The sequence below is a fragment of the Cynocephalus volans genome, chromosome 3, assembly GCF_027409185.1.
Source record: "Cynocephalus volans isolate mCynVol1 chromosome 3, mCynVol1.pri, whole genome shotgun sequence".
Lineage (NCBI taxonomy): Eukaryota > Metazoa > Chordata > Mammalia > Dermoptera > Cynocephalidae > Cynocephalus > Cynocephalus volans.
In genome coordinates this window covers 22,492,839-22,520,173 of record NC_084462.1, presented here as the reverse complement: position 1 = coordinate 22,520,173, position 27,335 = coordinate 22,492,839, and the positions used below count along the sequence as shown (strand labels likewise).

General features: G+C 49.0%; 1 protein-coding gene across 3 annotated transcripts; it reads left to right on the top strand.

Annotated features, from left to right (window-relative positions):
- Positions 1-267: 267 nt before the first annotated feature.
- On the top strand, positions 268-21,347 carry TMEM130 (transmembrane protein 130). 3 transcript variants are annotated; one of them, XM_063092184.1, is made up of 8 exons: positions 268-352; positions 5,160-5,465; positions 6,659-6,818; positions 16,272-16,438; positions 17,194-17,278; positions 18,723-18,925; positions 20,705-20,817; positions 21,195-21,347. In XM_063092184.1, the coding sequence occupies exons 1-8, from the start codon at positions 268-270 to the stop codon at positions 21,345-21,347; spliced, it is 1,272 nt and encodes a 423-aa protein (XP_062948254.1). The 3 variants fall into 3 exon arrangements, with proteins under 3 accessions (XP_062948254.1, XP_062948253.1, XP_062948255.1); XM_063092183.1 differs by having other exon boundaries at positions 21,159-21,347; XM_063092185.1 differs by lacking the exon at positions 5,160-5,465.
- Positions 21,348-27,335: the final 5,988 nt, after the last annotated feature.

Sequence of the window (27,335 nt, the reverse complement as noted above, 5' to 3'; positions counted from 1 at the left end):
GAGGGACGCGGGGAGGGGGCGCGGGAGGAGGGAGGGGGCGCGGGAGGAGGGCGGGGCGCGGCTGACGTGGGTCGGGGTCGTGTGGCTGGCTGTGGGCGGCGGCGGCGCGCAGCGACAGTGTCCCGAGGCGAGGACGAGCGAACGCGGCGTCCGCACCTCAGCGCACAGCCCGCGCCGCGCGCCCCGAGGAGCGGCCGCCGACGCCACCGAGCTCGAGCCGCGCTCCCCCGGCGTCAGCTCCGCGCTCCTCCCGCTCCCGGCCGGGCCATGGCCCCGGCCGTCTGGTCGCGCCTCGGCCGCATCCTCTGGCTCGCCTGCCTCCTGCCCTTAGCCCCGGCTAGGGTGGCCGCAGGTAAGGCGCTGGGCAGCCCGGGCGCCCACCCTCCCCGCAGCCGCAGCCCCCCGGGGCCTGGGGCCGTCTCCGGCGGGTGGGCTAACCCGGAGCCCGGGCTGCGGAGGTGGCGCCGTGCGCCCTACGCGCACTTCCCTCCTCCCCGAGGCCACTGCGGCGCGGCGGCCGCGGAGGGAAGGCCGGCGGGCGCAACGACAACCTCTCCTCTTGCCCTTCACCCTTCTCCCCAGAAGTCGCCCCGGCACTCGAGGGGGACCCCTACGCCCCTCGGCTCCTTTCACCCGCGGGTCGGCTCTGCCCTGGAAACCACGCGGGGTGGCCGGCGCATCTGTATGGATGTCTGGGGACCTTGCACCCGCTGGGGGAGGGGAGGACGATGCGGGGACACCGGGATGTGCCAGGGTCGGTCATCGCGCCACAGCCCCCCAAGGAGCGCAGACAGATTGCCCGCGCGTGAAGCACCGTTTTTGCCTTTAAATGTCGTCTTATCTGGAGAACTTTTCCACCTTGTTTGGGCTGGCTTTGGGGTCATCCGATTTTAGAGCCCAGGAGGCCAGAATGCCATTTCCTCTCTGGAAGTGATTTTCAAAATGGTTCCTGAGCTGAGAGGTTCCTCCGGAGCCCACCCCGTGCCCACCGGGTCGTGTTTTTACCACCCCTAGCTCCCCACCGCCGGGAGGCCAGCACCAACATTTCTGCCACATCTTGGGAACAATAAAAGCACCATTGGAGATCTGTCAAGGGCGGGTGGGACGTGAGCAGCTATGGGGGTTAAACATCATCCAGCATTTTTCATTACACCGTCCCCTCCCCACAATAAAAGAGTGGTAGAGAGAGGAAGGGATCTAATGCAGATTTGTGAAGGAAAAACCACAAAATAAAATAAAAACCTGCATCTTAGGGGTGAATTAGGAAAATTTTGTGGGAATTGTGCTTGGTCAGGATTACCGCTTCCCCTTGGAAATTCATATAGAAAATTAGGTTTACAATCGTCCAGAAATTATCACTGTGTTCCAAATTGCAAAAAAAAGAAAGAAAGTGAATCAATTCTTTGGAAAGCATATATGATTCCCAAGCTGGCCGATTGCAGCCTTGATATGGTCAAAATCACAGTAGCTGGGAAAGAGGAACATACATCTTCCTCACCCACAGGAGAAAAATAGAGGCTCAAAAGGCTTTCCCACCCTTCCTGGGCTCTAGGTCAGCCTGCATGGATGCTTTGTACACTTGGAGTTTGTAAGTCAGGAGTCCATGTACTGACTGGACTGTTAATTAACTACAGGTTATGTTATCCAGATTTAAGAGGTACCCTTGGGAAGTGTTTTGTGCTGTCTACATATGCTGTGTGAAAGGGCTGGTTTTCTAGAATGTTCTAGAATATTCAGGGCCCCACGTGCTATGTTGTTGGGCAATGTGCTTGCTCCAAGTGGAAGCCCAGAGGACATGGTAGGTGGGTACTTCTTCCATGGGCCAAGCATTGGGGCAGTAGCCCCTTCCCTTTTTGCTTTGGCTTCTTCATCTTCAGGTCATTTGGGGTGCTGGTTGAACACCCACATCCCCTGCCTTGGCTACTCCGTACTCCAAGGCCATGTCACCTCTGCTCCCACACCTGGAAAGATGAACTTGGATGGGTAGAGCAGCAGGTCCTGGGCTTGATTCCTTCAGCCACACTGGGTAAAGCCTTCAGGGTCCATTTCAGCTCTGGAGCCCTGAGGAAGAGGGGCAATGTCACCCAGGGGCTGTGAAACACCTGTTTTTAAGACGGCAGCATGAGAAAAAGTGCCCTCGGAGCTTCCTTGTGGCTGGGCATGTGGGGGGCTCCCAGGAGCTGGGCCAGTGTCTGTGGCAACGTGTGCAGCAGCTGCAGCCCCTTCCCACCCCCACCCTCCCTCCTCCCAGCCCCAGCCCGCTGCCCTCCTAATTCCATTCCCCTGGCAACGGATCTGTGTGGTGCTGACATACTCCTATCTCACTGCAGAGGCGGGACGGCCATTAGTATGCAGCCAAATGTCCCCGCCACCTGCCAGCCTTGCTCTCGCCCATGTTCCTCTACTGAGGGCTGGGGGGATGTTGGAAGTGGGCAGAGGGGGTGCAGGGAGCCTGAAGGAGAAGAGAGGACGTGGCCTCTAACCTAAGCACCTCTCTCTGCACAGCCTGGCTAAATGCTGCCTCTCAGCCAAAGGGAGGTAGAATAGAGCACAGACTTGCTGGGCAGCCCCAGGCAGCAGCAGTGGCCCATGCAGGCCTCAAGTCCTTCAATGTAATAGACACACTGTATTTGCTTGGAGAAGCTTCCAGCACAATGCCTGGAACTCTGTCTTTGGGGTTAAGACACTGCAAGTCCCTTTTTCAATGCCAGCATTTCCTCAGACGTGAGCAGCCCTTGCGTCTTAACTCACATGACTTTATAATTCAAGAAATGGCCCTGAAGGAAAGGGATTCAGAACAGGTGATGTGTGACATGGATGAGAGGAAAGGCTGGAGCCAGAGTCCCCAGAGGAGACAGGCAGTGCTGCCGTGAGGTGAATAGGACAGATGAGCCAGAGTCCCCAGAGGAGACAGGCAGTGCTGCCGTGAGGTGAATAGGACAGATGAAGTTCAGGACAAACTTACTCACCTCCCAGTTTTGCTGAGTCCAACAGGTCTCCTGTGAGGTCTCAGTGCAGGAGCATGTTGTGCATTTCTGGGTCCTCCCAGCACCTGTGGGGATGGGGCACAAGGAAGGGGCTCAGTCAGTACCAGCTGGATGAACAGCCTCCAGGGGCAGGGCCAAGTGGGCTCGTCCTTCTGCCACACCCTTCTCTCTAGGTGCCACTTGGCAGCAGCGGGACTGAACACCTACTATGTGCCAAGCACTTTGCTGGGCACTGGGGAGATGGAGATGACCCCTGCCCTCATGGAGTTCAAAGTGCACTGTGAGGGACAAAAAAACTTTGTTCCAACATGGAGTTGTGACAATGGGCTCAGGCTGTTGGGAGAGTGCTGACAGGATGCAGGGTACAGGGAATAGGCATTAGAAGGGCATTCTAGCAGTGAGAACAGCATGTGCAAAGGCCCTGAGGCCAGAAAGTTAGCACATGTGAGGGACTGCCAGAGTTAAAGTGGCTGGCTGCAGCATGCATGTTGCCAGATGTGAGGCTGGACTCCACCTTGAGGCCAATTGATAAACAGATTTACCATGCAGGAAGCTTGTTGCTGGGGGTGTCTGAGCAGGTGCAGCACTGGAGGCTGGAGGCAAGGGATGAGGATGGAGCAGGAATCCAGACAGGGCTGAATGCTGGCCTTAAGCAATGTTAGAGGTGATGATGAGGAGGGGACCAGATGGGAGGAATTAGAGTGGCAAAAGCATGGGGATTGATTCTTGGGACAGCTGGATCCTCTAACCCAGACAGAGAGTGAGGGGGTGAGGAAAACAGGTTTGGGGAGAGGAGAAATGCAGAGGGATTAGACCAGCTCTGTCCAGTAGAAGTTTGGGCAATGATAGAAGTGTTCTGTGTGTGCACTGTTCACACAGAGTATCCACTAACCACGAATGGCTGTTAAGAACTTGAAATGTGGCTAGCGCGATGGAGAAACTAAACTTTTAGTTTTAATTAAATTTCAGCAATTAAATCTGGTTAAATTAAATTGCATGTGGTTACTGTATTGCTCTGCTTAGGATTGTACTGCTCTGTATTGCTCAAGAGCCTAGAGCTTGGGGAGTAGGGCTGTGTCACTGCTCTCTATTAGCATTTAGGAGGCACTTGAAGCCACAGAAAGGGTGAGTTTGGTTGGGGAGGTGGGTTTGAGTGAGATGAACAGAGCGGGGCCTGTATCCCCTCCGCCTTTCCTTCTGCAGCACCTCCTCTGCCCAGATGCACGCTGCAGCCTGCCCGGGCTCTCCTGCCCTGGCCCGGACACTCTCTGACATCATGCCCTGCAGAAATTTCACCTGAAGAAAGAACCAAATCACAGGAAAAAACTACACACCCAGATGTGGTGTAGCACTGCTGATGAGAGTGAAGGGTTGTAAGCATTAAGATATATCTGCTGGAGGCATTATCTTGCAAATATGGAAATTGATATTAGTGAGACCATAGACATGCTGTTGACATGTTGTCCTGTAAAAATAAAATAATTCAAAATTGTGTGCAGAGTATGATTAGGACTGCATAAAAACTTCTATGCATGAAGAAGAGACATGAGGATGACAATAGAAGCCATTGTCTTTGAGAGGTAGGAAAATGGGACAGTCCTAATATTATTCATGCTTATGTATTACTTTTATGATAGAAATGAACGTTATTTTTAAAATCTGACCTTGCTTATATGATAAAATGTTATGCAGCTGTCTAAAATAGTTGAAGAGTAATGACTCAGCTTTGTCTTTCAAATTTGATATTTTGTTTGACACACAAAGCCTTGTCCAAAAGCGTGAGTAATGGTGGGCTGCAGTTGTCCAGCCGGGATGGCCATGGTGGTCCCGCCGGTGATGACCATTGGTAGTCATTTTTGTAGCTGAGGTATAATTATGGTGAAGTCAGACCTGAGCCATACACATGCTCTATAAAGCCTTGCTTGGCTGGCATGAAAAGAAAATATAATTTGGTGATATTGTAAAGAGCTATGATTTGGAGTGAGTCAGGTCTGGGTTTGAATCCCAGTTGGAAAATGAACTAGCTGTGTGATCCTTGGGCAAGTAGTTGAGCCACTCGAGCCTGAGCTTATCCCCCTGTAAAATAGAATAATAGAAGCCAGCCTAGAGGTGGTAGTGGGGTGCTTTGCCACACCCCCTCCTGACACACGGTCTCTGTTTCTGGGCTTCTAGGCCTGTATGGACTCAATCTCACCACTGATGGCCCTGCCACCATGGGAGCAGAGGTGACCATCTCAGCTAGCCTGGTGGCCAAGGACAACGGCAGCTTGGCCCTGCCCGCTGATGCCCACATGTACCGCTTCCACTGGATCCACACCCCGCTGGTACTCACCGGCAAGATGGAAAAGGATCTCAGCTCAACCATTCATGTGGTCGGCAATGTGCCTGGGGACTTCCCCGTCTCTGTCTGGGTCACTACTGCTGACTGCTGGATGTGCCAGCCAGTGGCTAGGAGCTTCGTTGTCCTCCCCATCACAGGTGAGGGTCTTTCCTGTTTGCTAATTTGCCTTCAAACCCTCTGTGCAGAGAAAAACATCCAGCCTCACTGGTAATCACATAGATGTAAATTAGACCCATGGGTTCCTTCTCTGTTGTCAGTTGAGTTAAAAAGGATTAGAAAGTGGTAATACCTGGGGCTGGCCTCATCATTCATTCACTGATTCTTTTTCCTCTTCCCTCTCCCTCTCCATCCCTCTCCTCCCCACCTTATTCCAAGAGGTCCCCACCCTCTTGCCCATCTGGGGTTTAAAGTCTAATAAAGAATTTATCTTCAGGAAATAATCTCCATTTGGGTAATGCTTTATGCACTAAGGTGTGTGTTGTAGTGGTGTTTATAACAGCAAAAGAAATACTACAAGCTAAGTATGCAAACATTAGGGGACGGGTTAAGTATATTGAAGTAGTTTATACAACTATTAATAATGACCCTTACAATGAGTTTGTCATGTCATGGGTAAAACCCATGCTTGTATTATTACATATAAAAAAAGCAAAGCACAGAATTGTACAACCAGCCTGATAAACTGTGTTTAATATGCATATACATTAAACACACAAAAAAATACTTTGCAAGACTTCAAAACATCAACAAGGGTAGTATTTGGATGACAGGTAGTTTCTTTTCTTTTTATTCTTCTTTTGAGCATTTTCCAAATGAGCTCTATTGAGCACATCTTACTTATGTTCTGCTTGTGCAATGGAAAAAAGTCAGCATTTATTTTTTCTTTTTTTAGCGAAAGAGACACAGGACAGTGGCCTGACCCAGCCCAGCATGCTGAGTGTGAAGATTCAGTTAGTAGAACTGCTAATTTTTCTAGGCTCATCTAACATTTTGAAATATTTCCTATAACTTCCTTGCAAAGCCTGTGCATTTATTTCCCTCTGGTCCTGGGCATCTTTCATGCCAGAAGGTTTGGGGTCCTGGTGAAAGGGGTCAGGAGTGAAAGCTATGTATGTAACACCTACCATGAGTTTTCACCAGTGTCCACGCAGTAGGGAGACGACTTGGATGCTTCTGTGTTCAGGGACCTGCAGGGTCCCCTTTCCCCATCCAGCTCTGACAGCCAGAAAGTCTGGGTGGGGGAGTGGCTGCTTTGCCCCCCTGTCCATGAGATCACTCCCAGGCTCCTTGCATCTCTGTGGACTCACCCTTCTCACTGTGTCTCTCCCAGAGTCCCTTGTAGGGAACCTCATTGTTACCCAGAACACCTCGCTGCCCTGGCCCAGCTCCTTCCTCACCAAGACAGTCCTTAAAGTCTCCTTCCTCCTCCATGACCCAAGTGACTTCTTCAAGACTGCCTCCTTTCTCTACAGCTGGGACTTCGGAGATGGGTATGTCCTTGTTGCAACCACTTCTCCTTAATGCCCATAGCCTTGGCTGGTGGCCCCTCTGCATGTGCCCTGTTGTCCTGTGCATTGTGCAGAGCGTCTGCGATTCCCCATCTTCCCTGCTGTCTCTCTCTCCCTCCATGTGTTCCTCGAGCACCTGCTCTGTCCCTGGGGACCACTGCTGACCCTGCCTTTCAGATGTCACAACCTGGTAGAGGAGGCCATTGGTGCTCAAAACAGCCCTTTAAGGATGGTCAAGGCAGATAGGATATTCCCCCATTTGACTTAGAAGGCCGATGGCAGATGTGGGTAGAACTCAGGTGCTCCAGCCTCATTTTCCTTACTCCTCTCTAAACAAGCCAGGTTGGGAAAGGGGGTCAGGCACTGAGCCCAGGCAGCCCACAGACAGACACCCGGAGCTGCTGTCTACAGTGAAGCTCAGCGGGGACCCCCTCCAGCCCCTTAGCTGACACTCCCATGCACTGAGCCTGAAAGTCCCAGGGTGTGAGGAGCCGTGCACATGAAGCTTACTGAGCCTGTGAGGAGCTTGGAAAACTGGGCTGCGGTCTCCAGGGATCCTCAACGCTCCCTGCAGGGCTGAGAAACATCTGGTCTGAAAAAAGGCTGAGATTTGGAAGGCAGAAAAATATGGAATGGAGAAGGAAAGAATTTAGAGACCTGTTGGGCCAGCCTCCCTTACTCTAGGAAGAGATGCCCATCTCTCCTCTTTCAGAGACCCCCAGTCCCCCAGCAGTAGAGAGCACTTCCTCTGTGTGGATGTTACATGCATGGTCTCATGTAATCCTCACAGTCACCTGTGTGGCAGTCATCTGTTACTATTACGCCCACATAACAGGTGAGGAAATGGAGCATGGAGCGGGTGCTACTTTAGGTACTGTTATCTTCTGAAAAATGGGAAGAGCAACGTCTCACTGAAGGGGTTAGGGTAGAATGGATGTTCAGAATTAGGGCTGCCAGCTGTGAATCCGGGTTCCTCCTCATTAGCATAGTGGTGAGAAAAGAAAAGAAAAAAATAGTTCATCCTCCACCACCATACTCTACTGCCTCTGCACAAATGTATGCCAGGATTTCCTTTGGTGTTCTATGCCAATGTGATGGCCCAGGGACCTGCAAATGACTCTTTAAAGGCTCAGAGAGTCAATATAGTAGGCCTGGGGAGACATGTGGTCTCTGTTGCAACTGTTCAACTCTTGCCATTGTAGCATGAAAACAGCACAGGACAATATGTCAAGAAATGAGTGTAAGGGCTGGCCCGTGGCTCACTTGGGAGAGTGTGGTGCTGATAACACCGAGGCCACGGGTTCGGATCCTTGTATAGGGATGGCTGGTTAGCTCACTTGGGAGAGCGTGGTGCTGACAACACCAAGTCAAGGGTTAAGATCCCCTTACCGGTCATCTTTTTAAAAACAGAAAAAAGAAATGAGCATAGCTGCGTTCCAGTAAAACGTATTTACAAAAACAGGGGGTGGGCCAAATCCACAGACTCTTGTCCTAACCCCATAGCCCCATAGTAGGCAACAGATGGTTCTTCCATGTTGTCAGTTGCAGTGTCCTCTGCTCTAAACAGCAGTCTGTTCCTTCTGATCCTATTAAAACACCTTAATAGCTTAAATGGTTATCTTAATCATGGGCACATTTTCCATGCAATATGAATTGAAAAATTAGATTTTATTATTTTTCTCCTGGGCTGCCCTTCTGTCTGTTTTCCTGTTTATATAGAGTAGGGGAGAAAGTAGACATGTTTCTCAAATTTCTTATTTTACATAATAAATGTTCTCTATACCTAGACAAGAGATAAAAGCCAGGAGCAAAAGCAGCTACTGGCTGCCCCAGACTTGGATTTTTGTCTTGCTTTAAATATGTGTGTGGAAAAGGGAGAACAAATATTTGTAAGGAAGTACATATTTGCTTGTAAATGTAAAATATAAAGTAAGAGCAGAGCAATGGAAATGTATTAGTCTCTTTTTGTGTTGCTATAACAGAATACCTGACACTGGGTAATTTTTAAAGAACAGAAGTTTATTAGGCTCATGATTCTGGGACAGCCGCGTCTGGCACGGGCCTCAGGCTGCTTTTACTCATGGTGGAAAGTGGCAGCCAGTGACAGGTACAAGCAGATCACATGGCAAGAAGAAGCAAGAGAGAGAGGAGGTGCCAGGGTCTTTTAAGCAACCAGCTCTCACAGGAACTAATGGAGCGAGAACTCACTCACTACCCTCCCCCAGGGCATTAATCTATTCATGAAGGATCCACCCCCATAACCTAAACCGCTCCGAACATTGCCAAGTTGGGGATCAGATTTCGACATGAGCTTTGAGGGGACAACACATCTAAACTCTACCAGGTAGCAATATTCACATCAGAAAAGTAGAATTTGAGATGAAAAGTATTAGAAAAGAACAAAGAGGGTTCCTTTAGTTGTAAAAGGTAAATTTGCAGGGACAATATTACAGACCTGAGCCTTTGAAATATTAGGGCATCAAAACATATGAAGAAGGTTTTTTTAGGGAAATTACCTGGAAAGGGGGGAAAAAAGAAAAAAAAAGTTGTCATAGGAGATTTTAATATTCTGCACCCAGACTTTGACTTTTTAAAGAAGACGAAGTAATGACAAAGGATTTTCATAAAATAATTAGTTTGGTTGATTTAATGTATATGTATAGAACCTTAGACCTAAAAAATAAAATATTGCATGGGACATTTACAAAAATAAAGAAAATTCAAATTCTAGAACTTAAAGTGTCAGAAAGTCTCATAAACAGAGATACATTCTCTGTTCATTTTTGGATCATGGTGCACATCAGAAATTCATAAAAAGAATTTTTTTGTTACAAACCCAATGCACAAAGAGTTTTAGGCCACTTGGGAGGTTAGTTAACTCGAAAGTTAGAGGGAACAGTGCCCAAGGCTGTCTTCACTTCTGACACCAACACAAACAAGCATTTGGCCACTGGTTCAGTAAGATAGAGCACAGTCCTCCACGACACCACATTGCCTCTGACCCCAACTGCAAGTTTGGTGGTAGAAGGCTCCCAAGACCTCACTTAGGTCTAGTAATTGGCTAGAAAGCATCATAGAACTCAGAGAAAGTTCTCATAGTCACAGTTTGGTTTAATACGGCAATAGGATACAGATGAAAATCATTTGAAGGAATTATCAAATGCAGAGCTTCTGTGGACTCAGGGCATGTTACTTCCCCGGCATCACTGTGTGACAAAATGCACAGAGTATTGCCAACCAGGGAGGCTTGGCAGATACTGTTTTCAGAGTTTTTATTGAGGCTTGTATTAGTCTGCTCAGCTGCCATAACAAAATATGACAGACTGGGTAGCTTAAACAAAGGACATTTATTTTATCACTATTCTGGAGTCTGGAAGTCTAAGATCAAGGTGCCGCCAGGGTTGGTTTCAGGTGAGGGCTCTCTTCCTGGCTTGTAGATAGCTGCCTTCTCTTTGTGTCCTCATGTGGCCTTTCCTCTGTGCCAGAGTGGAGGGAGAGATATCTGGTGTCTCTTCCTCCTCTTATAAGGACACTAGTCCTATTGGATTAGGACCCCACCCTTATGATTTCATTTAATCTTAATCACCCCCCCCAAAGCCCTATCTTCAGATACAGTCACATAGGGGTAGGGTTTCAGCATATCAATTTTGGGGGGACACAATTCAAGCCATAACGGGGCTTCATTATAGAGGCATGATTGACTGCCCACGTGGTTGATCTCAGGCTCAAGGTCAAGTGTTACCATGTGACTCAAGCCTCTACCCTAAATCATATTATTAGACTATCCAAAGTCTTCCAAGGCCCTCAGGCAAACAAAGACACCCCACCAATTCAGCATTTTAAAACAGGATCCTAAAATTTGGGGGGCAAAGCTGTCATGATGATGACATTGTATTAGTCTGTTTTATGCTGCTATAACAGAAATACCTGAAACTGGGTAATTTATAAAGAACAGAGGTTTATTTGGCTTATGATTCTGGGACAGCTGCACCTGGCACAGGCCTCAAGCTGCTTCTGCTCATGGTGGGAAGTGGCAGGCAGCCAGCAGGTACAAGCAAATCACATGGCAAGAGGAAAGCGAGCGAGAGAGAGGAGGTGCCAGGGTCTATTAAACAACCAGCTCTTGTGGGAACTAATAGAGTGAGAACTCACTCATTAATCCCCACTCCCCCAGGGAGAGCATTAATCCATTCATGAGGGATCCGCCCCCATGACTCAATCAGTTTCCAACACTGCCACACTGGGGATCAACTTTCCACATGAGTTTTGGAGGGGACAACACATCCAAACTCCACCATTCTGACCCTGGCCCCCTAAAACTCATGTCCCTTTCACATACAAAATGCAATTATTCCATCCCAACAGTCCCAAAAGTCTTAGCCTGTTCCTGTACCAACTTAAAAGTTCCAAGTCCAAAGTCTCATCTGAGACCAAAAGCAAAAGTCCTTCCAGCTGTGAACCTGTAAAAACAAAACCAAATTTATCTACTGCCAATGGTGGAATAGACATTGGGTACACATTCCCATTCCAAAAGGGAGGAGTAGGCCAAAAGAAAGAAGAAACAGGCCCCAAACAAGTCCAAAGCCCAGCAGGGCAGATATTAAGTCTTAAAGCTCTGAAATAATCTTCTTTGACTCCAAGTCCTGCATCCTGGGCACAATTGGGCATGTGGGCCCCCAAAGCTTCAGGCAGCCTTGCTTCCACAGCTCTGCCAGGAGCAGCCCAGTGGGCTGCACTGGTGCCTGTGGCTTTTCCAGGCCTGTGCTGCACATTACCAGTGGCCCTGCAGGTCTGGGGTCCTGGAGGCAGCTCTGCTGCCTTGGCTCTACTAAACATTTCCCTGGTGGGGGCTCTCTCTGGGGGCTCTGACCCCACTTTTCTGCTCCACATTGCTCTAGTAGATGGCCTCTGCGGTGACTCTGCCCTTGCGGCAGGTCTCTGCCTGGGCTCCCAGGCTTTTCCATACATCTTCTGGAATCTGGGTGGAGGCTGCCACTGCTCTCATGTCCTGCCGGCCTGCACACTTAACACAATGTGGACGCCACCGAGGTTTCATGCTTCTACTCTCCAGGGCTGCTGCATGAACCACACTTGGGGATGCTTCAGCCAGAGCAGTTGGGACACAGGGAGCAGGTTCTCGAGGGCAGCTGCATCCCAGGTCTCTCCTCTGGGACAACTCAGTCCTTCTAGGCCTCAGGGTATGGGTGGGGCACCCTTTCAGACTTCTCAAATGCCTTTAGGACATTTTCCCCATTGTTCTAGTTATTAGCATCTGGCTGACTCACTGCCAAGATAATATCTTTAGCAACCAGTCTATCTGCTTCACCCTTGCATTTTTCTCCTGCTCTCTGCTTCTCTACCTCATGGCCAGGCTGCAAATTTTCCAAATCTCTACACTCTGCTTCCCATTTAAATTCCGGCTTTACATCATGCTTTTGCTGCCATAACTCAGAGTAGGCTGTTAAAAGTAACCGTGCAGCTTACTTAATGCTTTGCTGCTTAGAAATTTCTTCTGCCAAACATTCTGGTTCACAACTCTTAAGACCCACTTTCCACAAAGTCCAAGGGCATGGACACAAACAAAGCATCCAAGTTCTTTGCTGTGGTACAGCAAGGGTTATCTTTTGTCCAATTCCCCCAATAAGTTCCTCATTTCTATCTGATACCTCATCATCTGCATGGTCTTTACTGTCCACGTTTCTATCAACATTGTGGTCACAATGATTTAACCAATCTCTAAAATCTTCCAAACATTCTCTCATCTTTCTGTCTTTTTCTAAGTCCTCCAAACTCCTCCAACCTTTGCCCATTACCCAGTTCCTAAGCTGCATCCACATTTTCAGGTATCTATATAGCAATACCCTACTCCTCGGTACCAATTTTCTGTATTAGTCAGGGTTCTCCGGAGAGACAGAATCAATAGGATATGTTACAATTATATGAGAGGGATTTATTAGGGGAATTAGCTCACATGACTGAAGAAAAGTCCCACGATAAGCCATCTATAAACTGGATGCCAGTAGCGTGGCTCAGTCCAAGTCCAAAGGCCTCCAAACCAGGGAAGCTGATGGTGTCCTTGGTGTAAGTCCTGGAACCCAAAAGCTGAAGAGTCTTGAGCTCTGATGTCCATGGACAGGAGAGAAGAGTGTATCCCAGCTCCAGGGGATCGAGAGAAAGAGAGCTTCACCTCTTTCCTCTGTCTTTTGTTCTCTCTGGACCCCCAGTGGATTGGATGGTTCCCACCCAGTCCACTCAGGCTCTCATACTAATCTCTGCTGGGAACACCCTCACAGACACTCCTAAAAAGATAGCTTTACCAGGTTTCTCAGCATTCCTTCATCTAACCAAATTGACACCTAGAATTAACTTTCTAGACATAATATTCAGAAAATGATGATGAAGTGAACATTGTACATCTAAATTCAGATAACAGTTCCAAAGCTGTAACCAGGGTCAAATTCATAGTTTTAAGTGTTTTAATTATTAAGTAAGAAAGAATGAAGACCAAAGAAAGAAAACATACAACTCAAGGAGTTAGAAGGAAAAAAATCCCCACATACCAAAAAAAAAAAAAAAAAATGAACGAATTAATAAAATACAAAAACATGAATTAGAAAATAGAAAAATAGAATTGATAAATTCAAAAGCGGGTTTTTTGGGGGGGGGGACAGGGGAAATGAAGTCCACAAACTTCAAGCTAGTATTAATTTCTTAAAATAAGAAAGTACACATTTATGCACACATATTTAAAAAAATCCTATCAAGGATGAGAAAGTAGCAGTCACTACAGATACAGTGATAAGATTTTTAAATTATAAGGTAATATTTGTGCAGTTCCAAACTCCATGCTGATATATTTGAAATGTCAATGAATTGAATGATTTTCCAGGAAATGTAAGTTACTAGAATTGACTTAAACATAGAAAATATTATAAAAGAATTATCTCTAAGAAGGGGGCCAGAACCAGATGGTTTTACTGACAAGTTATTTTATGCTCTCAAAAATCCAGTAATTCTCCTGTTATTATATAAAGTCCTCCAGGGCATAGATTGAGATAGAAAGATTCTCAATTCATCCTACAAAATTAACATAGCTCAAAAAAGATGACTAGAGTACATGCCATTTTAATTTTAACCTCAGATGCAATGATTTTGAATGAAATACAGCAAATTTAGTACTACAACACAGTTAAAATAGTAATGCACCATAGCCAGCAAGAGTCATGCGTGTCTAAAAGTATCACCAAAATCCTTTATCTTCAGGCTCCTGAAGGGGTCCAGTCCAAAAGCAACGTATCCTTCCAAGCTGTGTGTTTCATATTGACTATGTATTGGAGAGCAATAGTAAATTAGAGTATAAAAGGGGACTCCTCCCAGTAATAACAAAAATAGTAAATAAAATAAACATAGGAACACACTTATCCAGAAATGGTGAAGGTCTTATGTGAAGAAAACTGCAGAGCTACTGAGAAGTGTCAAAGATTTGAGTAAATGGGTGTGCACATCACGTCCAGGTTGATGAGTCTTAGACTGGAAAGATGTTCACTTCCCCCTTAGTTATTCTTTAAGTTAACACAAATCCAATAAAAATTCTAATAGGGATAATTAAATAATTTTATTTAGGGACATTTCCTTACATGTTAAGGACTTTATTCACTATTGCTATTGTAACTGAAGATCTTTCTTGACTAGCCAATGAAATAAGACAAGAAAAAAAAAGAATTAAATATAAATATTGTAAAGAAGGAGAAAAAAATTATCATACACAGATGATAATACTGTTTACCTGGAAAATACAAGAGACTCGACTGAAAACATTGGAACTAAAAAGAGGTTTTCATTGTATGGCTGGTTACAGAACAAAGATTTATAACTTTTTCATGTAATGGCAGTTGAAAACAATATTTTATCATAGTTGCAAAACATGTAAAAACTGGGAATAAACCTCGCCTAAAACTGTAGGATCTATGTGAATCTATACTGAGAACCTTAAAAAGACTTAAAAAATGAAGGGAGAATTTCTCAGTATTGTAAGGAGAAGAAAAATCAGAAAGGCAGAATGATGTTAGATGGGGATAGAGAGAAATGTATTCATATATGTGTTTAAAAAGCAACACGTGATTGGCAGCAACAAGAGGCAGCTCAATGGAACAGAACAGAAAATGCAGAAGCTAGCCTAGTTTATATATGCATTCACTGTATCGTAACAGTGCTGTTTCCAGACAGTAAGTAAAGTTAGATTACTTAACAAATGCTACTGGGGAAGTTGGTTAACTATTTCAGAGAAAACAACTCGATCCCTAAGAAAAGCAATTTCAGATAGATTAAAAAATGAAACCTAATGAACCAAGGTTGAAATGTAGGTGATCACTTGCAATTGGATAATTTAACAACGGGGAAGGTATTTTTAAGAATAAAAACAAAGATGGGAACTGCCAAGGAAAAACTTGCTAGATTGGCATTACCAAATAAAAAATTTGAATGTGAAAGTAAATCAAATCAAAAGATAAAGGTTAAACTGGTAGAGAATATTTGGAATATATATAATAGGTAAAGGTTTAAGAAATTTCATATATAAAGAGCATTATCAATCAATGCAGTGATTTTTCTTGATTGTTATTAGACTTCCTTTTGAAGGGATCAATAGTTGCAGGGAAGAGCCTTATTTCACACAATTTTTATGTTATGTCACACTCTGTGCTGGAGGTATGGTTCGCCCTGCTTTACAGATGAGAAAAGTAAGGCATAGAGTTAAATAGATAGGAGGTCTGGAGCTGAGATTCAAAGCCAGGTATGTCTTAACTCCAGAGTTCATGCTTCTGCCCTCACCACGTTATCCCTGTCCCTAATACATGGCCTCTCCCAGATTCCTGGCTGGGGGGAGAGGGGGAGCAGAGCACCTGTTGCTGGAGTTCTCCCACCTGTAATTTAGGAGCACAAAGACAACCAGCAGCCACTTTCAAGTTCTGTAGAGGTGACTGTGGGCCTGGTGTGACTCAGGGATTGCAGTGCTGGCATTGGTGAAGGCATCAGGTGGTTGGCATGGCAACCCATGGGTGATTGACAGTCTGCAGTGCTGAGAATCCTGCCATTTGCCCCTGTGCAGCATGAGACCAATAGTCTGTCCCAGGTGCTTCTTGGAGGACACAGAACCTCTCATCCACATCAGAGCCTCTTACAGGGAGGAAAGGAAGGGATGTGGACCTTTCTTGCCCTTCCTGGCCTCAGTTTCTTCATCTGTGAAATAGGCCAGCTGACCTCAAGTCCTGGCTGGCTTCCAAGGCTGCTGCCGTGATGACAGGTGTGCTCCTTGTAGCCTGTATGTCACTGTATAGCTGCCCCGACTCTACCAAGTCACGCAAATCACTTGTGAGTTACAGGAAGGGGAACAACCTTCTGTCATCATCATCCCCTCTCCTCCTTGTCACCTTACAGGACCCAGATGGTGACCGAAGACTCTGTGGTCTATTATAACTATTCAATTATTGGAACCTTCACTGTGAAGCTCAAAGTGGTGGCAGAGTGGGAGCAGACAAAGCCGGATGCTGCCAAGGGCGTCGTGCAGAAGATGGGCGACTTCTCGGCCTCACTGAAGCTGCAGGGTGAGTTTCCAGCTGGGCTGGCACAGGCGGAGGGTCTGGCCCCATGGGGAGCCCCGGATGCTGCTGCTTCCAGAGTGGGGTCACGGCATGCAGGTCAGAGTGGCTCCAGGTGGGCATTGGGCAGAGCTTGACGCACACCCTTTCTTGTTGTGCCCCATGGTCCTCTGATCGGTCTCTATCATTATCCCCACTTCAAAGAGGGCACCCAAGGCTACCGAGGGGGGGTCACATGGTTGCTCAGTGGGAGAGCTGGCATTCGAACCCAGCCACCTACTCCCAGAGCCTGAGCCTGTTACCAGACATTTCCTGTGAGCTGGCTGGTCCCCTCTGCTCCTTGTTCGGCAACATCTGCCTCTGGTCCAGGCTCACCCGGACAGGGTGGGAGGCCTCAGTCTACCGCACAGGGTGGGAACACCAAACCCATGTCTCCCAGTGCTTGGGAAGCTGTGGGAAGTTTCTTAGTCCTCATTGATGGGGTGGTGCTTCCTGCGTGGCACAGGGGATGGCACAGTGGCAGTGGGCAGGAGAGTCAGCCTTTGCCTGCTTTCTCTGACTTCCTCCCTGGGAGCCAGCTCCAGCACCTGCTGCCATCAGGAGAGGGCAGGACCCGGAGTACCCTGCAAAGATCTGTGACCCTCCCTTGGGAGAGGGTCAGAGGACAGGACAGGGTAGTGGTCACATAGCGCTGGGCCCTGAGAGCCCTGTTACAGCAGTCCTCAGCAACCAGGTCTAATGGGGTTCTCTCTACCTTACAGAAACCCTTCGAGGCATTCAAGTCTTGGGGCCCACCCTAATTCAAACTTTCCAAAAGATGACAGTGACCTTGAACTTCCTGGGGAGGTGAGTGAAAGCCAGAGTGCCCTGTGGGTGCCCCGCAGGCCCCACTCACATGGATAGATGCTCCTAAGTCTGCTTCATGTCCTGGTGGGCCCCAAGTCTGGGGCCTTATGGAAGGATCATGTCCTTCTGCCTCGTGGCTGGAGAGCTGTGGGCATAGCTCCATTCTCAGGGTCCCAGCGAGGAAGGATGGGCCTTTTGAGGCTGTCAGCAGCCTGGGTATTGAGGCAAGGGCAGGGTAGGGACCCCTTTTGTAAGCTCTCTGAGGATGACATGGGCCTGTTTTCCAGCCCCCTGGCCTCTTCCCAGGCAGTTCTCTTAGCCTGGAGCTGCCTTCCCTTCCCCTTACGTATTCAAACACTCCTCCTCCAAAGCCCCTTGAAATGCCTGCTTCCAGGAAGCCTGTTCTGGCCTTCCGCCTGCCCCTGGGAGCTTGTACCAACCAGCAGAAGTTGGTTGAGAGTCTGCTTTGCACCAGGCATTGTTCTAGAAGCTGGAGTTATAAGAGTCAACCAGACAGTGCCACTGCTTCCAAGGGTTCTGTGTGCAGGCTGGGGCACCCCATGAGAAACAGAAGTGAGCAATCCCAAGGGATTCTCATGAGCTACCCGTGTGGGTGGGACCTGGTCCGGGCTCTTGGTGAGAATGGCATTGGGTTGAGTGTTTAGTAAGTGGGGAGACACGGAGATGCTGGGTGTGTTCACCCCACCAGGGCAACCACTGGGATGGACAGAACTGCAGAGGTCAGTGGTCAGGGCCTAGCCCTTGGAGGACTCTTGTCCCCACACCAGGACACATAGGAGGGATGCAAGGCCAGACAGAGGGAGCAACTTAGGGACTGGAGGTGGCTCCTAAAGTTTTCAAGGGGCTTTGGAGGAAGGAGCTTAGTATGTGGAGAACAGGAAACTTTGGGTTTGGCAGATCTTTGAGGTGGCGTGTGTGTGTTTTACTTGGGGCCTGGAGTTGTGTGAAATTGGAAGCCTTGTTTAGCATTCCTTAGAAGAACCTGCATTTTCCAGCTTCTGAGCCTGTGTTCATGGCACGCAGATAACCCAGAATGCCCTTACCCTTTCTGACCTATCAAAAGCCTGCTCAAACGCCACCTCCTCCAGGAAACCTTCCCTGACTTCTTCATTAAGAACGTGCCCATTCACTGCTCCGTGCTTTCATAGCACATCACTGTGCCATGGGATACTCACCCTGCCTTTGTTAAGCAATGTGTGTGTGTCTCTGTTCGCCTCACTAGCCTGGGATCCCCTGGGGGTCCAGGGCCGTCTCTTTTGCATCATCATGTTGTCTGGTCTGGAATGTATGAAGCTGGGGCCAGGACAGTGTAGCACCTTGTCCTGGAAAGGACACTGAAGTTCACGCCCACCTGGCCTTTCCTGGTCTGTGTTAATATTCCTAGCTGAGCCATTTTTGAAAAGCCACCCCCATTTCCCTGCAGCCCCCCTCTGAGTGTGTGCTGGCGTCTCAAGCCCGAGTGTCTCCCACTGGAGGAGGGGGAATGCCAGCCGGTGTCCGTGGCCAGCACAGCCTACAACCTGACCCACACCTTCCGGGATCCTGGGGACTACTGCTTCAGCATCCGGGCCGAGAATGTCATCAGCAAGACGCATCAGTATCACAGGATCCAGGTGTGGCCCTCCAGTAAGTGACACCTCACCTTCTGCTCCAGTGCCACACAGGCAGCAAAAACCTGTCACCTCTGCCACCATGACTGGCATGCTCTAACCCACCCAAGGGAGGTCATCAACAACCAACCCCACCAACACTAGCACCACTGATAACCCTGTTGACACCAGTGACAACCAATGCCACCATTGAGCAACTCTGCCAATACCACCCCACTAACTCTACTGATAGCATCAACAACCAACTCTCCCAACACCAGTTCCAACACTCATCAGCTCTGCCCACACCACCAGCAACCCCAGCACCCCCCAGCAATAACAACCAGCTCAGTCACCAGCATACCAGACACACTAGTAACCATTCTTCCAGCACCATCATTGTCATACCAACAGCTCCAGCAGTGTTCCCACCAAATCACCTCAGTGACCCCTGTCCCCCTGATTTCTATAAACACCACTGGCAGAACCAGCAGACTGTAATACCAGGCTCTGCAGTCACCACCACCCATACCACCACCAGCCTCAATGCTGTGCTGCCTGGCATCACCCCAACTTCAGCTCCCATTGCCAACACCATTGCTGTCAGCGTCCCCTCCCACATGTTCCCAAGAGCACATGTGTCCCCCACATGAACACTCCCACATAAATGAGCCAGCACAGTCGCAGTGTTCCCTCCTTCACCACCATCACCCTTGCCCCCGCACTGCTGCCCCCACCCACACCAGCACCTTTGATAGTAACTGCGGGACTCACAGGGCTGTGCAGGGAGTACTCTTCCAGGGAGTATGAGCGGCTCAGAAAGTGCAAAGTACAGTCCGTATAGCTAATAAGGATGCTCAACCTCTTACCCTTGGAATACCCTTCCCCAAACCATCATCAGGCCTGGCCACTGGCTTATGAGCTGGTGACAGCATTAGGTTCTACACTTTATTTCCATGGGGGACTTTAGGACCCCAGTAAAGTGTGTCCTTACATAGAGGAGAAAGGATTCCAGAGTCCTAAGAGATGGCCTTTTAGATACTCAACCCAGTCCCACATTGCATGCTACAAAAGCATAAACTAAGGCATGGGGAGGCAATAAGAGTGGGTGCCAGCCTGAGCCCCAACCCAAGCTTTCAGACTCCTGGTCCAGTGTTCTTCTCTGGGAGTAGGAGTTCTTCCCAGTGCCCCTGAGCTCATGCCAGCTGCACCTGCCCCCAGGGTTGGTCCTGTAGGTGCACTTGACACTGTCACCATCCCCTCCAGTCGCCTTAGTCCCTTACTGACCTTCTGAGCAGATGCTGTGATCCACTCTGGGCCCTGGCTGACCTTCTGGGCATTATCGATGGCCTGCTGCCCCCAGCATCCCCTGGGCACCCTGTCACAGGGCTGTGTGGGTATCTCCACAACATGGCTTCTCTTCCTCAAAGCACATCACCCAACAGAGCAGGAGGAATCTGTGATGTCTTTTATGACTTAGACCTGGGGGTCATACACCGTCACTCCCGTCATCTACTGTAGACTAGGAGCTACTCACTGAGTCAGCCCACACTCATGGGGTGGGGAATTTAGCTGCCCCTCTTAGAAGTTACTATCAAGTAACCCGTGGACATATTTTAAAACCCCTACATACCCCAATTTATTTTTTGTGAAATCCAGGATTTGCCTGTTGGGGGTGCCTAGTTGGGATGCATGTTTATAAGAGAAAAAAGATCTCTAGTGGGGTTGACTATTCTTTTCTCCATTGTGCTCACTTCCTGAGAACCAGCATTTCAGCACCAGCTACCTACCATGACTTCACCTCTCTCACTCCCAGGCATCCAACCTGCTGTCTTTGCCTTCCCGTGCGCCACGCTTATCACTGTGATGCTGGCCTTTATCATGTACATGACTCTGCGGAATGCCACTCAGCAAAAGGACATGGTGGAGGTGGGTGCTCAGTAGTGTGGGGGCTGGAGCACTGGGCCCTGCCTAGAGATGATCTCTGGAGAACGCATGGGGGCCAGGCCAGGATGCCTGAAGCGGGTCTTGATGTTAGAGCAAGGCCCTGGGGCTTGGGGTGATGTGCCCAAGAGGCATCTGTAGACTGGGAAAAATTACTAGTTGGCAATTTTAGAAGTCATCCTATCTGACCTGTCTCCTTCTATACTCACCCTTCTCACAGAAAGGTGTTTCTGTGCACTCTGCCGCCAGGCGGCTGAGCTCATAAGGCCACTTGATGGGGCTTCCTGTGGGTGGGTGATTGACCCGTGGGGTTTTGTTCACCATAGGTGGCTGATTTTGACTTTTCCCCCATGTCTGACAAGAACCCGGAGCCACCCTCTGGTGTCAGGTGCTGCTGCCAGATGTGCTGTGGGCCTTTCTTGCTGGAGACTCCATCTGAGTACCTGGAAATTGTCCGTGAGAACCACGGGCTGCTCCCGCCCCTCTACAAGTCTGTCAAAACTTATACAGTGTGAGCAACCCCCCAACCCCATTTCAGTGTCCACTGGCTGCCAACTTGGAGCCTTGGGCAGGGTGGTGCATACCATACGGCAGGAGGGGTTTGTCTGCATGGGGCCGTTCACCCTGGCTGTCTGTCTATCTATACAGTCCAGCCACTGCCACAAGCCTCTCTCAGTCACCTCCATCCCACCCGCCACCTTTGATGAGGCTCCAAGCAGGACTCTGACACTTGATGTGTCTCCTGTTCTCTCCAGGTGGGCCTGGCTGTCCCTCACTCATTCTGCTCACATTTACATGCCTGCCCATCAGGGGTTCACACTTCCCTCCCTGGGCAGCCCTGCCTATGCCAGAGATCTAGTAAGAGATCACCGGTCACAAATGGTTAAGGATGCATAGCAAAAAGTCATACACACAGATGGGCATGCACGTGTACACACACACCCATGTGTCACACGGGCATCTCAGGTGATTTGCTCTATCTGTCAAGTCAGTTGCCAGTGTGCACCTTGAATAGAACTAGAATGAAGTTTGACCTTCTCCACTCAGCCCAGCAGCTCCCAGGCCAGGCTTCCCTCTGTTTACTGTCTCTGCAGCTCCCTGGTCCTGTCCTGCGTGAGGCTACACTATTCCCTGCCTGCTCTCTGGGGGCTGGGTGGGGGCAGAACTAACACTTTATGAGTGTAGAGTGCTTTATAAATACCACCTTCTTTTATTGAAACCCAGAAGTTAAACTCGCATTGAGGAAAAACCCTTGCAGCAACAGAAGAGGTCGAGCCAGTGGGGATTTGGGGTCCCTGTGGGGGATGGGGAGTGGTATTCTTGCCCCCCAGCTGCTCCCAAGGTGGCTTTGAGAAAGAAAGCAGGCTGACAGAGCTCGAGCAGAGGAAGCAGCCCACTCCCTCCCCTCCAGCCTGTGACCTGGGGGCAGCAGAGCATTTGGAGAGGGCAAGTCACAGGTGTCCAGGGGGATGACGATGAGGCCAGGTGCAGACATCCAGATGTGCTGGGAGCAGCCTGAGCCTGTTTGGAGAGGGAAGGGCAGGACCTAGGGGCAGAGCTCTGTCGCTGTAACCCTTTGCTCTCAGACTGTGCTGAAAACAGCATTCACACTGTCGTGCAGCTCATTCTCATGAAATACCGCCATTATTGCTGAATAAAGCTTGTGTGCTCTAAATATAGCCAAGCATATACTGTGTGGCCAGTCTCTTTGTCATGCATGGACACTTGGGCCCTGCAAACAGCAAGGACAGTTTTTGGATGCAGCAGGACATCCCCGGCATGTTCTGTGGTTCACCAAATGGAGCTGATTGGGGTCCCTGGAGGTGGGATCAGGTGTCCCCAAGTAACTTGGACATGTAATACATGTGCGTCATTAAGTAAGATCCAGCAGCAGGTCTAATAACAACTGTAATTTCAAAGTTGTGGTATTTGTGATTTTTATTGATGGCAACATCACAGATGCTACTAACAACACTCATTTTTTGGCCTATGTTTATGAGAGAAGGAAATGATTCAATGAAAGTTTCATAAACATAAAGACGTAACTTCTCCCATCCAAATTCATGAATTCTCTCCATGTATCTCTTGGGGGTTGGGACACTCCAGGTTAAGAGCCCCTGGCCCAGACCCTGCCTGGTGGCATGTATTACTCTTGCTATTCTGATACCTGTAATTCAGTATAATTGATTTCCATTTTTTTAAATTATATTTTTATTATTTTGTATTATACTTTTGAAAACATTATTCTGAGAAGAGGATTTGACTTGACTTCAGAGGAGTTCATGTGCCAATAAGGTTATCAAGCTCCTGTAGCTGTTTCCTAGAGAGGTCCACAGGGGCACTAGGGGCAGTGGGGTCATTGCTGTCTATGGGCCAGAGGAAAGAACCCTTCTGGGGGCCTTTAAGGATCCAGGGGACCAGGTTCCATCTGCCTGCAGTACCCAGAATTTCCAGGAGGTGGCAACCCTTGCATGTCCACGCTTCCTGCAGTCTCCTCTTCCTGTAGTCTCCTCCTCCCAGCCTTGGCCAGGGAACAAGTGGGCAGAAGGGCACAGATGGGCGTGTCCTGGCAGCTGTAACACCTGCAAACATGCACACACCTGTGTACATGTGTGAACACTCAGGCACACACCACACACATGCATGCTCACTCTCACACAGGCAGAATAGCCAACCTGGCAATCAGCTTTCAGAACATTCAGCCCCTTCCTGGACAGGAGGTATTCCCAGGACTCTGGTCCTGGGGAAGTCCTTTCAGAAGAGGAGGTCCCCTTTCTTCTGCCACTTCTTTTTCTTCCCCAGTAGCTGAGGCAGCCACAGTTCTTCAGGAGCCAACAGCTCCAGCCACAAAATAATCTAATTGCAGCTGAGAAAGGAGTAGTGTTAGGAGGTGGAGATCTGAGTTCTAGTTTGGCTCCGTGAGCTCAGGCAAGTCACTTAGTCTGTCTCAGATTTAGTTTCTTCGTGCTGCACAATGTATGTAAAGAGTGAACTCGTACAACTCAACAACCAAAAGACAACCCAATTAAAAAATAGGCAAAGGACTTGAATAGACATTTCTCCAAGGAAGATATGCAAGTGGCCAATAAGTGCATGAAAAGATGCTCAGCATCATTGGTCATTGAGGAAATGCAGGGGCCGGCCCGTGGCTCACTCGGGAGAGTGCGGTGCTGATAACACCAAGGCCACGGGTTCGGATCCCATATAGGGATGGCCGGTTCGCTCACTGGGTGAGCGTGGTGCTGACAACACCAAGTCAAGGGTTAAGATCCCCTTACTGGTCATCTTTTAAAAACGAAACAAAAACCAAAACAACAAAAACCAAAATAACAAGTGCTGGTGAGGATGTGGAGAAATAGGGACCCTTGTACATTGCTGGTGGGGATGTTAAATGGTGCAGCTGCAGTTCCCAAAGAGTTACACATATAAATACGGTATGACTAAGGAGTTCCACTCTTGGGTTCATACGCTGATGAATTAAAATCAGGTACTTATACAGATACTTGTTCACGAATGTCCATAGCAGCACTGATCACAATAGCCAAAAATGTGGAAACCCAGATGTCCATCAACTGACAAATGGGTGAACAAAATGTGGTCTATCCATACAATGGAGTGTCATTCAGCCATAAAAAGGAAAGAAGCACGGACACATGCTACAACATGGATGAACCTCCAAAAATATGCTGGGCCAGCCCGTGACTCACTTGGGAGAGTGTGGTGCTGATAACACCAAGTCAAGGGTTAAGATCTCCTTACTGGTCATCTTTTTTAAAAAGACAAAACAAAAAATTATGCTAAGTGAGAAAAACCAGACACAAAAGGTCACATATTGCATGATTCCATGTACATGAAATGTCCAGAAGAGCCATTACTTCATGAATGGATTAATCCATTCATGAGGGCACAGGCCTCACAATCTAATCACCTCTTAAAGGCCCTGCCTTTCAAATACCACAGTTGTATTTCCCACCCTTTTAATACTTTTACAATGCAGATCAAGTTTCAGGATAGCTTTGGAGGGAACATTCAAACCATAGCAGAGAGAGAATGGGTGCATTTTCCAGGCATTCATTCAGAGAACGTTCGGGAGGCACCCAGAAAGCACCAGGGATCCAGCTGATACTGGACACATGACCCTCTCTCCAAGCTTGCAGCCCATGACAAGGGCTGCTATCGAGACTGAAACTGGAAGATGCTGCAGGAACAAGTGTGAGGTGAGAATGCGGGGAGCTGCCAACCCGCTTCCCAGGCCTGGCTCCCTCTCCGGCTTCTTGCCAGATCCGTGTGAGACTCACAGCACCCCGCCCTGGTGGGCACCCGGGGCCAGCTTCTCATTGGTGAGGAAAATTTTCTCAGTGACTCCTCATTCTACAGGCATTTTTATGACCTATTTTGTGCCCAGTGTTGGTGACACTGGCCCATTCAGGAGCAGGAAAGCCTGGCCGTGGTCCCTGCTGGCCCCTGGCAGTGCTGCCTTCTGCTCACCAGGGCCTTCAGTCCCTTGCACCACCTGCTCAGGACCCCTGGAACTCCCAGAAGGCCACGGGCTCGCCCTCTGCATGAGGACCCTGGGGAAAACAGGGCGGCCATTGGGGATCCAGGGTGCGCTAACCACTTGGTTCTACTGCTGCCGCCTCTGCTCTGGACGCTGCTGCTCCCTCCTTTGGTCTGGGTTTCCACTACTGTGACATGGTCAGTCCCTCTATTTCTCCTCCCTCCACTGACCACCTTGTGCTGCTCTTCTCTGTGAGCTGCACACATGTGCATGTGTGCGTGTGCATGCATGTGCATGCATATGTGTATGTGCATGTGGGCATCTGTACACATGCAGGTGGCACAGAGTGGGCCTCTGGGAGTGATGGGATAAAGCACTGAACAAGACCCTCAGATGGTGGCAGGGACGTGACCCAGTGAAAGCAGGGCTTAGGAGAAGGCAGGAGGGTGGGGGAGGACCTGGCGGGGAGGGCAGCTCCATCCTAGCCTCTGCTGGGTTGCCTGATGGTAGAACATCGCTCTCAGCCTCCTCATCTGCAACAGGAAAGGCTTTGGACACCTGCAAGGCTCAGGGCACTTCTGATCTTCTCTGGCACGACTTTTGCATCAAAACTTGGAAAACACACATACCTGGTTTAAGCCTGCATTTGACATGTCATGAATCTCTTTTCGAAAAGCCCATCGGGTCCCCCTACAGTTTACTTTCCATCTAAACGACCCCTAATCATTGTCTCTAGCTCACACTGTACCCCCAAGCCCCCAGTGGGTATGTTGGTCTTTCTCTTTGACCTCTGCCTGTCCAGAACTGGACTCCAGTCTTCCCCACCAGGCCCGACCTCTGAGCTCGAATCTACCCCATCCCAGGAGACCTCACCTCACATCCGTGGGGTGTTCAAGCTAAACATCCTGTAGGTTTCGATTCTTCTGCTTTTACCCTCTGACGTGCAATCTGTCGGCTAGTCCTACCAACTCTATTTCTAGAATATACCCCAAATCCATCCACGATGGTCTCTGCTGGCCCCATCCTCTCCCTGGGGGGCTGCAGAGCCACCTTCCTGGTCTCCCTGCTGCACCCTGTGTGCAGTGACCTCTAACAGTGTCAGCTGGACCACAGATTTCTCTGGCCCACCCGTTCCTCCATCGCTCTTAGAATAAGCCCAGCCCCTCCTGTTACCCTCTGCCCACCTCCTTCCCACCCCGCAGGCCTTCTCTTAGACCCTTGCACAAGCTGTATTAATTTGCTAGGGCTGCCACAACAAAGCACCACCCACTGGGTGGCCTAAACAACAAGAATTTACTCTCTCACAGTTTTGGAGGCCAGGAGTCCAAAATCAAGGTGTCAGCAGGGTTGTTTCCCCCTAGAGGCTATGAGCATAAATCTGCTCCAGCTTCTGGTTGTCACTGGCAATCCTTGGCGTTCCTTGGCTCATAGATGTGTCACTCCAGTCTCTTCCTCCCTCCTCACATGGTTTTTTGCTCTGTGTCTCTGGGCTCCATCACCTTTCTCTTATGAAGACATCAGCCATTGGATCTAGGGCCAACCCTAAATCCAGGGTGACCTTATCCCAAGATCCGTGACCAGTTATATCTGCAAAGACCCTGTTTGCAAGCAAGGTCATGTTCTGAGATTCTGGGTGGGCATGACTTCTGGGGACACTATTCAACCCAAGACACAGGTCCAACCTGGAGTTACCTAGAACATGATGAGGGGTGTGTGGGTCTTGGGGGCCTTCTGAGTGACCCCAGGAGCAGAGGCATGCAGAGCCGGTGCTAGAGATCATGCTGGGGGCATTTCAAAGTCCTGAGACAGTATGTGCTGAATTAACATTTTGGAGACTGTGGGCAGCAAACAGCCCTCAGTGCAGAGGCCCTACCAGGAGGGGTGCAGGCTTCACTTCCTTTTCATTTTCTTCAGGCCACCCCCAAAGCCCCAGTGAGCTCCTGTGAATGGGCACCAGGGGCTGCTATAGGCTCTTCTGAGAGAAAGCCCCTCGGAGAGTGAGGAC